The 13,377-nt window shown below is 54.2% G+C and overlaps 1 protein-coding gene across 10 annotated transcripts in view; it reads right to left on the bottom strand.

The window, feature by feature from the left end:
- Positions 1–13,082, bottom strand: part of LOC118006693 (treacle protein-like) — a 37,412-nt gene extending 24,330 nt beyond the window's left edge. For 8 of the 10 annotated variants that reach the window (XM_034999456.1, XM_034999458.1, XM_034999465.1 and 5 more), the window contains exons 1-8: positions 12,899–13,082; positions 10,213–10,268; positions 7,201–7,343; positions 5,053–5,126; positions 4,113–4,299; positions 3,425–3,498; positions 1,501–1,731; positions 155–367 (exon numbers count right to left, since the gene is read on the bottom strand). In XM_034999456.1, coding sequence (XP_034855347.1) covers positions 155–367; positions 1,501–1,731; positions 3,425–3,498; positions 4,113–4,299; positions 5,053–5,126; positions 7,201–7,343; positions 10,213–10,268; positions 12,899–13,006 — 1,086 coding nt within the window. In that variant the 5' untranslated portion in view covers positions 13,007–13,082. The remainder of the gene's footprint in view (positions 1–154; positions 368–1,500; positions 1,732–3,424; positions 3,499–4,112; positions 4,300–5,052; positions 5,127–7,200; positions 7,344–10,212; positions 10,269–12,898) is intronic. The other 2 variants (XM_034999462.1, XM_034999461.1) reach the window with 1 other exon arrangement.
- Positions 13,083–13,377: the final 295 nt, after the last annotated feature.

The following is a 13,377-nucleotide window of genomic DNA, read 5'->3' as shown; positions in this document are numbered from 1 at the left end:
GACCGGACAGGGCAAAAGACATCACACATACCCCAGGGGAGAAGGGGCGGGGCTCTGAGCATGTCTAGGGCTCTTGCAGAGGGCAGAACAAGTCCGCAGAAGGCCTTCAGGGGAGGGGCGAGGGCTGCACGGACTCTCCCTCCCCAGGCCTCACCTGAAGTGGCATCTTGGCAGCTGGCGCCTCCTCCTCGCTGTCGGACTCCTCCTCACTGCTGCTCTCCGAGTCCTCCTCTGGCTTCCCTGCCTTGGCCTGGGCAGCTGCAGGCCCTGCCTTCCCAGGAGGTGCTGGGGTGGGCCCTGTCCCAGGGGTCCCCTTGACAGGACCCGAGGCAGCTCTGACCTGGACAATTTTCTCTGAGGCCTTCACCTAGTAAAAGAGAAAGGGTGGTTTGTTCCTCTCCTCACCCTCTGGTAGTACCTTCAGGACAAAGCGGAGGCCTTAGTTGGGGCTCACAAGACGCCCCCGCTTCTCTCCTCACGCTCTACCTTGACTGGTGCTCAGGCCTGGCCTGTCAGCTTCTCTCTCTCACTCCTGGGGCCTTCACAGCCCTGCCCGTCTCCCTAGGTCACCACTGCCTCCTCCTCTGGGTCTGAGACAGACGCCAGTTCCTTTGGCAGTCCTCCCTGAGGCCCCTGCACTGCTCCCAAAGTTGCCCGTACACAGGGGTCAGGGCCTCCCTCGGCCAGGCTCCCCTGCTGGGAGAGCTCTGTGAGCACAGGCACCAAGTCTGGCTTGGCCCACTTCCGCGCCCTCTGTGTGGCAGGTCCTCGATGTCTCTGTAAGGCCTTCCCTGAGGACTCTATGTCAATTGCGATTCCTACAGCCCAGCCCACCTGACCTTCCTCTTTAACACCCAGCAAAGTGAACCTTACTTACTGCCTCTCCCCTGATCATCCAGACCTGGGCCTAACCTGGCCAGCTCAGGGCTGCGGGGCCTTTTCCCACCACTATCTGATGCTTTCCTCCTCCCGGCTCTCCGGCCCCAACAGCCTCCCAGCCCCACTGCTTTCCCTTCAGATGTGCCCAGAGCCCTGGCCACTTGCCCAGGGGAGGGGATCCCAGCAGATGGAAGTTAACAGGATTCCTGTTAGCTAACAAACCATGATTTGGCCCGAGAAGCCAGACAACCAGGCAATTAAAACTTAAGTCCCTTCACAATAGGGCCAGCTGGCCACATCCCATTCACTAGACAAGGAAGCTGAGGTAAAGGGGTGTTACTGACAGAGTGGGGTGCAGGACCATCCTGTAGGAAGCAGCCCTTCTAGGCTGCTGGTTGGGCAGAAAGGGCAATTTCCACAGGTGGCTGACGCAAGCCCAACTGTCCTTGCCCTTCAATTTTCACACCTCCACCTCCTGCTCCCCAAACCCTAAGGTGAGTCTTATCTGGCAGAGGAGGTGCTCATCATGTAGCCATTCGGCCAGCCTCTGCTGGCCATGGAAGACTCCCTGGCTGCTGGGGGATGCGGGACGCTGAGGGGTAGTCCGCCCCCAGGACTCACCTGGTGGGGTGGTTCCGCAGGGGCCCCCTCCTCACTCTCAGACTCCTCTTCACTGCTTTCTGAGTCCTCTTCCGGCTCCTTGGCCTTGCTGGCTGGGGTCAGAGCACCGCCTCTGACTTGGGGTGTCACATCCCCTGCCTTCCCAGAGGTTGGGGCTGCCCCTCTCCCGAGAGAGTCCTTGGCAGGGGCTGGTGAGGCTTTGACCTGGGGCGGTTTTACTGAAGGTTTCATCTGGAACAAGAAAATGCGATTAGGGAAAAACTAATCATCTTTGCCTCTGAGGGGTAGGAGAGGCTTTATGGTTTATAAAGTCCTTTCCTTGTATCTTCTGATTCTCAAATCCCCGAGACAGATGCTATCTTTACACTCATTTTCCAGAAAAGGACAAGAAGTTCAGGGAGGTTAAGTCATTCAAGACCATATGAAGGGCAAAGTCATGACTAGAACCCATGTCTGTGTGGCCTTGGGGGCAGAACCCTCAAACACTATACTCCTCTGCCACCTGGAGGCTCACCCTGTCCGCCCCTTCGACTACAGTATCTGATCGTGGTGGCCATCCCAAGGGCCAGGAGGCCAGGATTAGAACTCCAGTCTCACCACTGGCTTGTTCGGGCACATTCCTCTCCTCTATGGGCTCTTTCTTAGACTTCTAAAACTCTGACATTTCCAAGGCAGGCAGTGCCCTACCTCCACCTCCGTCATCAGATTTCACCTGACCCTGGGTTCCCGGGACAGCCATCTCCTCAATCACAAACTCCTCACTACTGTTAGGGCCCTGTGCTGGCCTCTGGCCCACTGAAGCTGTGTGTCTGACTGCTGGCTTTCCGGGGCGCCCTGATGGCTGTAGCCAGGTGAGGATGGGATGTGGGGAGTGGCCCTCGGCCAGGCCTGGGGTAGACAGGAGGTTACTGGGTGAGGCAGGAAGCAAGGGAGAAGTACTCTGGGCACCAGATCAACCCTCCCGCCCCGACTCCTGCTGGTTCTCCCTCCACAGGCCCTTTCTAGTAGGCGCCCTGGCGCCTGCCACCAGCCTCACTCCGCCAGCTTCAACGGTCTTGCTACTTTCCCTCTGCCCTGTCCTCCAACCCAGGCTACGACCAGCAACCTTTCTCCATCATAAATCAGGCCACCTTACCTCCATGCCGAAAACTTTGAGATGGCTTCTCACAGAGCCTAGAGTACAACCCAAACTCCTGCTGGCCCTCATGGTCTGGCAGCAGAATGGGGCCCCTGCCTACCTCTGACCCTTTTTCTGTAACTTGCACCTCGTCTACGGCGCCACATCCTTGTTGCTGCCCCTCGGGGCTCTCTACATTTCCCCTAGCAACCTTCAGCACTGCAGTCAAACTTCTGAGGACCCCTCCACGTCCCCACGGCAGCAGGAATCATGCACTCCTGCCTACCACTATATTCCCAAGGCCCAGGTGCCCCATAAAGAAAGACTCCCTGGTCACAGCTCAGAGAAGAGCTAAGGCCACAGACTAACACCTGACCATCTGACCATCTCTGATCACGTGCCCAGAGCCCCTCACCCATCTCACCTGACCACACCACGGGACGGCCACCCTCCTGCCCCTGGGCCTTGGCTCGTGCAGCTCTTCCTGCTTAAACACTTTCCCCCACATCCCTTCCTGGGGAGTCCCCTGTGTGTCGAGGCCCTGCTCCAGTGCCACCTCTCCCAGGAAGGCTCCCCTTGTCCTACAGACAGGTTGGCGTCTCTCCCCGCCAACCCGAAACCTCTCTCATGCCCAAGGTGCGATGAGCAGCACCTGGCTCCCCTCCCCAGGCCTCGGCCTTTCCAGCTCCCAGTCCCCCTGAAACACTGGCTGAACTGACTTGGCCCCACTGGTGTGCGAAGCCCCGGCCAGGCTCTGGGAGGGCTAGAGGTTTGCAGAGGGCACCTCCTGAGGATGGTGGCCATTACCTCCACGTAGGTCTCATCGCTCGAGCTGGAGGTCTCCTCGCTGGAGCTGTCGGCCTGGTTGGCTGATGCCATTCCTGAGGGAGGAAGAGGGAGAGGACTGAGGGCCTGCCCTTCCAGACTCCCCTCCCCTCGCCAGCACTCTGCCACGCCAGCCAATGAGAGGCAGGTGCCCTGGGCTCACTTCTCGTGTGCGGAGCTTCTGCACCACCTATCCCGAAACCCCACAGCTGAGGTGCATGCCACTCGTATCCCTGCGCTGCCACACTCCTTTGGCCCTGGGAAGCGTTAGACTAGGTCCTAACACACACAAGCCAGCGTCTGATGGCTCAGAGATCTCCTTCCATCATCATCACACTGAGGCAGGCAGGCAAACGCCTATTTGACATGAGAAACTGAGGCAAACCCAGGCCTCTCACTTTAGCCTCAGCCTTTCCAGTGGGCCCCAGACCCACCTGAGAGCAATAAACCAGAAAATTTTCCCCCACCACCCAGGCTGCTCCAGCTCCCTTGGCAAAGCCTGACGTGTCCCTGCAGCAGACCCTCCCTCATCGAGGTGCAGAGCCCTTACTGCCATGGAGATAAACCTCTAAATTCCAGAATGTCCCAGAGCTGGATAGAGCAGTGCCCGGGGCCTGCCTCCCCAGCCCAAACTCAGGGGGCTTCGCGTCTAGAGGTCAGCACTGCTCACCAGGCTTGGCCGTGGTTCCGAGGGCCGGGACACTGCCCTCCTCCTCAGTTTCTGAGACCAGGATGGTATTTGCTGAGGGCCCTGCTGACTTCCTGGGGGACCTCCCAGACAGAAGGTGGGCCACTGCCTTTCCAGAGGCCGGATGTGGTGTGGAGTTCACCATCTGGCTGGCTTTCTTGGTCTTTGCCTACAAAGGACAGTGGTGACAGACATGCCGGGTGTGGCCTGGTGAATGTCAAGCACAGACCCCTTCCTAGCCGTGAGAGTTTGGGCAAATTCCCTCCCTCGGTCTGTTTCTTCATCTTTAAGGTGGGGCCGACAGTGGTACCTGCCCTCACAGAGGCATGGAGAAAGCCCAATTACAGTTCCTGGGACACAGGAGTTACTTGCTAAGTGGTAACGAGCGGTCAGCTGTGGTTCCTAGCACTTCTTCGCATTGCTGCCAGCGGGCCAGGCAGCTCGGGGATGCAGCTCAGCGTCCTTGTGTGTCCGATGCTGCATTATGGACTACCAGCACATGGTATTCCTCTCTAAGTGGTTTCAGTCTAGAAAATGAGCTTCGCGCTTTCAGAACCATAGGTGTCTTATTCACTGTGGTGGCCCCACTGCCTCCCACGGTGGCTGGAAAGTAACTGGATGGGTCACAAGTTGTTAGCTGAACAGGAGAATGCGGGGATGATGGGCGGAAAGAAGCTGTTACAGGTGCATACTGTGCCCAGGGGCCCAGAGCAGTGGGCACTGTTCCCACCTTACAGAAAAGGAAACTGAGGCCCAGAGAGGTGAAGGGACGTGCTAGGATCACACAGCTGGTGACAAAGGCTGACATTTGAATCCAAGTCAGTCCGTTACCCACAACCCTATCCTCCTCTGACGCAGGGGACTGTCCCCTGTAGGGCACTTCACTCCCATAGACCACAGCTTGGAAGGTGGACCTACTCACCTTGGCTTTTTCTTTTGCGCTTGATGGCAAAACTGGCCCCGCCACTGAGGAGTTGGTAGACGCTAGTCTTGGGGCTGCAAGACAGAAACACCCGCGGGATGAGCCAGATGAGCTTTTTCTCATTAAGAACAGCCAACAGGTCTTGGCTCACCTGACAGTTCAACTGGTATGGCTGTCTGGTGCTGGCGCGAGGACCTGAGGCTGAGCCCAGACTTGTGGAAAAGAGCTCCGCGGTGCAGGAGCCCCAGCCAGAAGGAGCAAGAGGGCAGGGAGACGTGAAAGCCACCGGTCCGAGTCCCCCAGGGAGTCCCGACTCCCTGCTGGCATGAGAAACTGGTGGTCCCAGAGAAAAGGGCTGGCTCACAGGCATGCTGCATACCTTGGTGGCCCGGCCCAACTTCAGGGTGGGCCAGCCTGACAGGTGACCACACTACAGCCCGAGAGTCACGCAGCAGGACGGGGGCAATGGTCAGCCAGCCTGCCCCCAGGGCCACAGAGAAAGCTGCTTGGGATTTCAACGGTTTCTAGCAGAAAGGCAGCTGAACCATGGGCCCGGGAACTGGTCAGATGTTGAGACTCACAGATTCCTGGTGCTCTTACACCAGGAGACTGTCTCCCCAGATCTCAGACAGGACAAGATTTCTAGGGTGTGCTGTGAATTAGAGAGGACACTCTGGAGATGAAAGCATTGGTCTAATTCCCTTCCTGGCATTTAACTCCATCTCCCTCTCTTTTTAATTTTAGATACGTTTGTAAGTGGAGAGGAAGTACAGCGAACCACACAGCCCCAACCATTAGCAACTTGTGGCCAATGTGATGTCACCCAGCCTTTCTGGTATCAAGTATGATTCTGAAGAGAATGCCAGACATTGTACCACACTGCCCACAAATATTTCCATATGCTTCTCTCAATGGGGACTCAATTATGATTCTGTTATCACCGGAAAAATTCATAAAGTATCACTAAATAAAAATCCATTAATATAAAAAAAAAAATCCATTAATATCAAATATCAGTCACTATGAAACTGACCAATTTTTGTGTTACAAAGTATGTAGATATGGATGTGTGCACGTATGGACGGCTGTCTGTAGGACTAGATGCAAAGGGGAGAGCTGTAAAGCTACCCACCAGGATACATTTAGGGGGGAAAACGGAACCAGGATAGGAGAACAGAAAACCTCTCATTTTTCTTCCACATGCTTCTGTATGGTTCAAAGTGAACTTGTTTTGCAACTGTAATTTTAAAAGATTAAGAAAGATATAAGATATATATTCAATATGATCTTGAATATTTTTGAAAACAGGCTCAGGAAAAATAAATGGAAGAATAATTTGCCAAATGGTAGGTGGCAAGAGTATGGGTAATTTTTTTCCTGCCTTTTTAACCAGTCATTTTCATATATCCTATAATGAACAGTCCACAGTGAATCCCAGATTTCTTTGACAATTGGAAAATATACCTAAAATTAAGGAATTAGCTTCTACGTAAGCAAAACCCAATTACCTTGCAGCGAAAAACGACGATTCCTCTGTGGAGTTATAGCTGTATTGGTTAAAGCATGAACTGTCCTGAGGACTTGGGGAGAAGGGGCTGGGCAGGCCTCACGGGGTCACCCCTGCAAGAGCTCTGAAAGCAGAGCGCCCAGGACAGCCTCCCCAAGCCACCTCGTACTCTTCCAGAACAACAGAAAGCACAGCCCCTCTCCCACAGCCCACAGGCCACACAGAAGGGGTGCCCACCAGCTGCCCTCTGAGATCTTTCCAGCAGTTCTTCTACAAGTGTGGGCTTCTTTCCATCTTTATCAGAATCCCTGGGGGCTTGTACCAACGTAGCCACTGTACCCCAAATCAGGCTGTAAGGGCCCAGCTCAGTTTTTGCTCACCACTGGATTCCCAGTCCCCGGCACACAATGTTTGGCACGAGAAAGGCCACAACTAAATATTGCAAGAGGTACGTGAGATGCTTCCAATTTTCTCTCTAAAAGGTCCTGGTCTTCCCAGGACTCACTGGAGGAGAAGCTGGAGGGGGGCTCTCCCCCAGAACAACCCAATATCCAAAAGCCTGCTCCCCAAAGCTGCAGGGCCCTGGGCTGAGCCCCTACAAACACACCGATGGAAGCTCCCCCAGCGTGCAGGACTCTTACTGGCTTTGGTGGCTTCAGCTTCTGCCTCGTCCTCTTCCTCTTCTGAGCTCTCAGAGCTGCTGATGGGGTCTGACACTCGGGTCTTCTTAGCCTGCAGCGCCGCATCCTCCTCTGCCTTCCGCTTCTGACCAACCTCTGAGGTTCTGCAGGACAAGGGTGACTGGCTATACCAACCAGGTGACAAGGACACCTCCAGGAGATTTGAAAAGAAAGACATGCCCCCCGCGCACCCCCTAAGGAAATGTGCATAGAGAGTTTGAGAACATGGTGTAATACACTTGTATTCTGCATCTTCACACATTTCGTAAACTATTAGTCTTCAAAATAGTCAGGAAGGGTCAATAACATTATATAACAATGGCCAACAATCACTGAGTGGGATGAGCCAGCACCTGTAGGCCGTTCATAGAACCATCCAGGCTCCCCCTCCTCCAGAACTTGCAGCACCTGCACTACCCTCTTTCTGGAAGACCCTGCTCAGGTCCTTCCTGTGCTTCAGGACTCAGCGCCAATACAGACTCCTCAAAGGCCCTGCCTGATCGTGCTCCACCCCCGCCAGTCTCTGCCCTGCCATCCTGTTTCATTTTCTTCAGAGCACTTTTCTCTCTTCTGCTATTCTACTTACTTCCTGCCTGACTCCCCAACTACGTAGTCAAACCCCAGGGGGTGGGGGGGGGGCTGGCAGGAACCTCTGCTGGCTCACTAAGTATCTTCAGCATGTAGCTTACATCTCAAAAAATGAACAACTAAGTGACTTGCTTAGGGTCAGAGAGCAGGAGGTTTGGAAGTCTGCGGCACGGGCAGGACAAGAACCCATATGGCTGAGTCCCTGGAATGTGCAAGGACCATCTCCCCTGACCTCACCCTCCCACCCCGACAGAGTCACTGTCTATGCCCCGTGTTCTCCAGCTGGGCTAGACGTGCTCTGCCAGTTTGTGGTCCCTTGTTCCCAGGAAGGCCACTTGTTGGGACTCCCCTGAGGTTTCATTTATTACACTTCTCAATTCATTCTGCCCCTTTCACCCCAACAGAATCTAAGTTTCAAAAGGGCGGGGATTTTTCTCTGGTCGGTTCCAGATATATCAAGAACAGTTCTGGCTCATAGTAGCTGCTGCTCTATAAATATGCGGGGGGGGGTGCCTCCGATGGCCAGGTTTAGCCCCTTATTTATTATTACTATACTTTACAGATGAAGACACAGACTCAAGGAAGCCAAGTTTGCCCAAGGTCATACAGCTCGTTGTGGGGTTTGAACTTTGCTGAGAACCATTAGACTAGGCTGCCTCTGGTGGGTGTGAGGTCCTCGTTGCATTCAGTACCCCTCACCCACAGAAGGGACCAGTGACAAGGAAGGGGCTCACTGAAGCAGCTCTCTAGGGAAGGAAGTGCCAGACCCCTGGGCATGCTGAAGCGGGTGAGGGAGAGGAAGTGCAGGGTGCAGGGTGTGCACTGCACTCTAACCCTACCTTACAGCAGAGGAAAGCTGAGAACTGAGAGCTGACAGGGCCTTCACAGACCTTAGCTCTCCACTGGAAGCTGGGATCTCTTCCACACCATTCTTGCCTTTGCTTACACACCTCCGATGACAGGAAACAGTAGCCTACCTCATTTTGGGTAGCTCTGATGACCAAGCGCTTATATTCAGAAGCTGAAGACTGTCTCCCTATTGCAGTACATCTGGGTCCCACTTTAGTCTCTCAGAGCCCCAGAGAACGGCCCACTCCCTTTGTCCTCAGAGATGTGCAGACATATCACCTGCCCCTTTGCCATCTCTTGTCCAACCTGGACAGTTCAGTAGTTTCTAATCACTCTTCATGGGACATGACTGCAGGTCCTTCACTCCCGTGGATGACTGTGGTCAGGCCAGTTCACGGAGAGAATGATTATCCCCTCCCTCCCTCTCACACCATTCCTCTGTTGATATGCCCTTGGATTATCCCCCCTTTCCTGTTTCTGCATGTTTCACAGACATTTCACACTCAACATGTCCTCCCCTTCCCTCCATCTCTCCCCCCAAACTGGACTTGCTTCTTGCTTCTTGCTCAGGCCCACCTTCCATGCAAGGGCACAAGCCAGGCACCTGGGAGTCAAGGAGCCCACCCCTCCAGACCATCCACAGCTCCCAGTCTCATCCCCTAATATTCCTGGAATTGACTATCTGATGCTCTACCCCCTCTGTTATTCCTGTCTCAAGCCCCATCGGCTCTTGCCTGGATGATGGTGTCCACAGCCCCAACCAGCCATGCCATCCTGCAGAGTGATCTCACCACTCTCTACTGCACCCTTTCATGGCTCCCACTGCCCTTGGGACAAAGACACAACTTCTCACCATGGACGATGAGGCCTTGCATGGGGTGGACCCTGCGAGCCGTCCAGCCTCCTCTGGCCTGTGGCTGCAGCTACGGCCTCAGCACCACAGTTCCTTCTGCCAGGCCCACTCTACCTGCCTCTCCAGACCTATTGCCTAGTTCTCTCCCCCACTCCCTGCAGCCCTTATACCAAAGGTCACCACAGGGAAACCCCTCCTAAACCCCCAAATGAGGCCCAGCTAACCCGTTTATGGGGTTTTGGCACCAGGTCCTTTTTCATAATTGTTACTACCATTTTAATTTTACACTTATTTGTTTCATTCTTTGAGGCATGCTTACCTCCCTGACTCCAATGTCAGCTCCGGGAAAGAAGGAACCATGTCTGTCTCACTCATGACAGTTATCTCCATGCTTAGAATAGGACCTGGCATTTAGCGGGTAGGTACTCAATAAATGTTTGTTGACTGAATGAGTAACAAGCTGCTGAGAAGCTTTCAAGTGGTCCTTGAAAGCACTGATCTCAGCTTTCAGCGTTCTGTCTCACTATCAGACACCCATACCTGTGACCTGGCTTCTCGGGGGCAATGCCAGTGTCCACAGTGGGCTATGCAGACAGATCGCAGATCAGATTAGAATCCTAGCTTATTTCAAGCTGATGGGTTGGGGTGTCCCTACTCCACTCTTTCAGCCCCATCAGACTTACTGTTGCCAGTGAGTATAGATGTCCATAAGGGTTACAGGCTGAGTCAGGAAACTTTTCTGCAGAGAAGTAAAGAGAAAGCAGCAATTAACCCCCCAGCACAATATGGATCCTCCTTGGGCCCAACTCTCCAAGACCTCACAGGAGACTTTTTGCTCTGGAAAATATGTCTGCTTGGCCCTGTCTGTACCACTCAAACCTTCCAGAGACAAGCAGAGCAAGTACTTGCAGCTAAAAACTTTCTTTTTAATTTTTTTTTTTTTAAAGATTTTATTTATTTGCGAGAGAGAATGAGAGACAGAGAGCATGAGAGGGAGGAGGGTCAGAGGGAGAAGCAGACTCCCCGCTGAGCAGGGAGCCCGATGTGGGACTCGATCCCGGGACTCCAGGATCATGACCTGAGCCGAAGGCAGTCACTTAACCAACTGAGCCACCCAGGCGCCCCGCAGCTAAAAACTTTTAAGACAACATGTTAGTGAGAGGTACCTTTGAGATACTGGAGTTAGAATGTTCCAGGCTAGCATTTATCCAGCAGCCCCCAACCTCCCTTGCACTCTCCATGCTTAGAGGCCACAAGACAGAGTTTTTTCCACCCCTGACCTTCCAAAGTCTTTGAAAGGCCAGGTGGGTCAATCTTCTCAGGGCAGTACGAACCACAGCCCAGACACCCAAGGCGTCCAGGTGGCATGACCGCGGTCCACTCATTCGCTGGGAAGAGACTAGAACCAAATGGGCCGGTCCCTTGATAGAAGCAGAGGGAACTGGGTGGAATCCAGCCCTTTGGAGCCAAGGCCAGATGGCCCACTCTGTAAATGTCAAGAACCCAGGGTGTCAAGTGCCCCAGGGAGATCAAGTTAGCAATGTGAGGTGAGGGCAGAATCAGGGATCCGGGCAGAATGGCCAAGAGGCTGCATGTGGAGTCAGGCACAGCTCCTCTGTTAACTGGCTGAGCTAATCTCTTCACCTCTTCAAACTTCAGGCTCTTCTTTATAACACAGGGATAAGAGCAGCACCCACCTAGCAGGATGCTATCAGGCCTGAACAAGATACTCTAGTCAGTGCCCAGCACATGAGCTGATAACACAGACTCCAATTGTCGGTTTCACTCTGCTCTGCCCCAGGCACACTTGCTTCCTCACTGGCCCTCAAAAGTGCTGCTTTTCTTTCTGCCTGGAATGCTCTCTCCTGCTAACTACATAGCTCATTCCCTTACTTCCTTAAGGTCTCTGCCTTCTCAGAGGTGAAATGTCAGGTGAAATGTCACCTTCTCAGTGGGGCTTCCTGATCACCCTATTTATAACTGAACCCTGATATTCTTTATCCTCCTTGCCTGCCTTACTTTTATAGCTAACACCTATGATCACCTAACACACTACATCATTAACCTTTTCTTTTTTTTTTTTTAAATATTTGTCATCTGTCTGCTCCTGCTACACTGTATGCTCCATGAGGCCAAAATACTTTGGCCTAGACAAATGCCCCAGTGAAGATGGGTACTGTCTCTTACCCCACTTACCCGTTAAGTGACCTAAATGGAGTAAGAAGGCAATCAAGGTCCAGAGAGGGTTGAGAAAAACTAGGATAATGTCTTAGGGCCCATCACCCTTCAGGGAGATCCTGGGAGCAAGCATCAGGACCAGAGCCTACACCACAGCCAAAGGGGTGACTAATCAGGTCAATATCCACTTTGCCAGCTTTAAACCCTCCAGTGGCTTACCACTGCTCTTCAAATAAAGCCCAAACTAACTACAGTAGGGCTCTAGCTAGCTCCCTACCTACTGTCACCCTGTACTCCACGCTTCAGCCACAGTGGACTTCCCAGAGGCCAGTACAAATGCAACAAGTTCCCTCCCACCACAGAGCATTTGCACCTCTGCCTGGAATATCCACTTTCCTTCTCTCAGGTCTCAAATCAACATCCACTTCGCGGGGAAAGCAGTCCTGGATATCCCTGACATGGGCAATTTGCCATTCTGTCTTATCACCCTATGTCTCTCATTCTTGGCACCTAATGTGTTAGGTGTACAGTTACTTTTGTGATTCTTTGCTTTATGTCCACTTCCCCTACTAGATTTAGAATGTAAACCCTAGGAGGGCTGGGGGACCGTGCTCAACATTCTATCACCAGCACCCTGAGCGCCAGAGTTGAGTGCTGAAAAAAATGAAGTAAGCAATGACTCCACCACAAGCTCGCAATCCAAAGCTGTCTGACCCACTAGGGGAGGGATGAGGGCCGGAGCTTCACCTCAAGTAAGGGGCCACAAGCCCCTTCCCTCGGCGCTCTTTCGCCTCCTCACGCTTCCCGGGGTCTGGTCGCAATTCACCCCTCAGACTCTCAGCAACCCTCTCGCCCTCCGCGGCCGCGCTGAGCCACGTGGCCCGAGACTTCGGAAAGTTTAAACCGCCACTACCAGGAAGGGGGTGGAGGTAAGGAGCGCGGAAATTACAAAGCCCTGCGCGTCGGATCTCACATCCCGGCCCGCCCACTGCACAGCTGGGGAAACTGAGGCCCAGAAGGACAGGGAGCCGCAGGGGGCAGAGGCTGCGGCTCCTTCACTACCCCTGGCCGCCTCCCGGGGCACCGCAGGGTCCGGCTCCGGGCGCCCGCCAGGCCGCTAAGGGAGGGGGCGCAGGTAGTCGCTCTCCAAATCTTGCACGCGGCCCTAGTACACGGCTCGCGCACGCTTACCTGGCCACTCTGCTCCTTCACTTCCCGCGCCGCGCGCACATAGCCCGCCTTTAACAGATGCTGGTAGATCAAGGGAAGCAACTCCCGGCGCTTCCTGGCCTCGGCCATGCCGGCGAAACCCGGCCCGTCCGCTCACCTGCACGCCCCCCTCAGTCCCCGCCCGCCACTTCCCTCGTGCCCTTAGACCTAGCGCGCCCCACTTCCGGCTCCTCTTTCGCCCCGCGCCGCGCGGTGCGCCGGGAAATGTAGTCTTATTTCCTGGAGTGGCCGGCCCCGCCCCGGCGGGTGAAAGGGGCGGAGGCTTGGAGGATAACGAGGCCTCCCATTGGCGGGGGAGGGCGTGGTCAGGCCTAGACACGCCTCCTGGCCTTGAGCTGAATGACTCCCTCTTAAATCCTCTAGACTTGCTCACTGCAGGCATTTGTGTTCCGTGTTCGCTGTGACGTCTGCGATAGGGTTTTACTCATCTCTGAACATCT

The sequence above is a fragment of the Mirounga leonina genome, unplaced genomic scaffold (assembly GCF_011800145.1).
Source record: "Mirounga leonina isolate KUSES-001 unplaced genomic scaffold, KU_Mleo_1.0 Mir_98, whole genome shotgun sequence".
Lineage (NCBI taxonomy): Eukaryota > Metazoa > Chordata > Mammalia > Carnivora > Phocidae > Mirounga > Mirounga leonina.
This window is presented reverse-complemented; position numbering and strand designations above follow the sequence as displayed.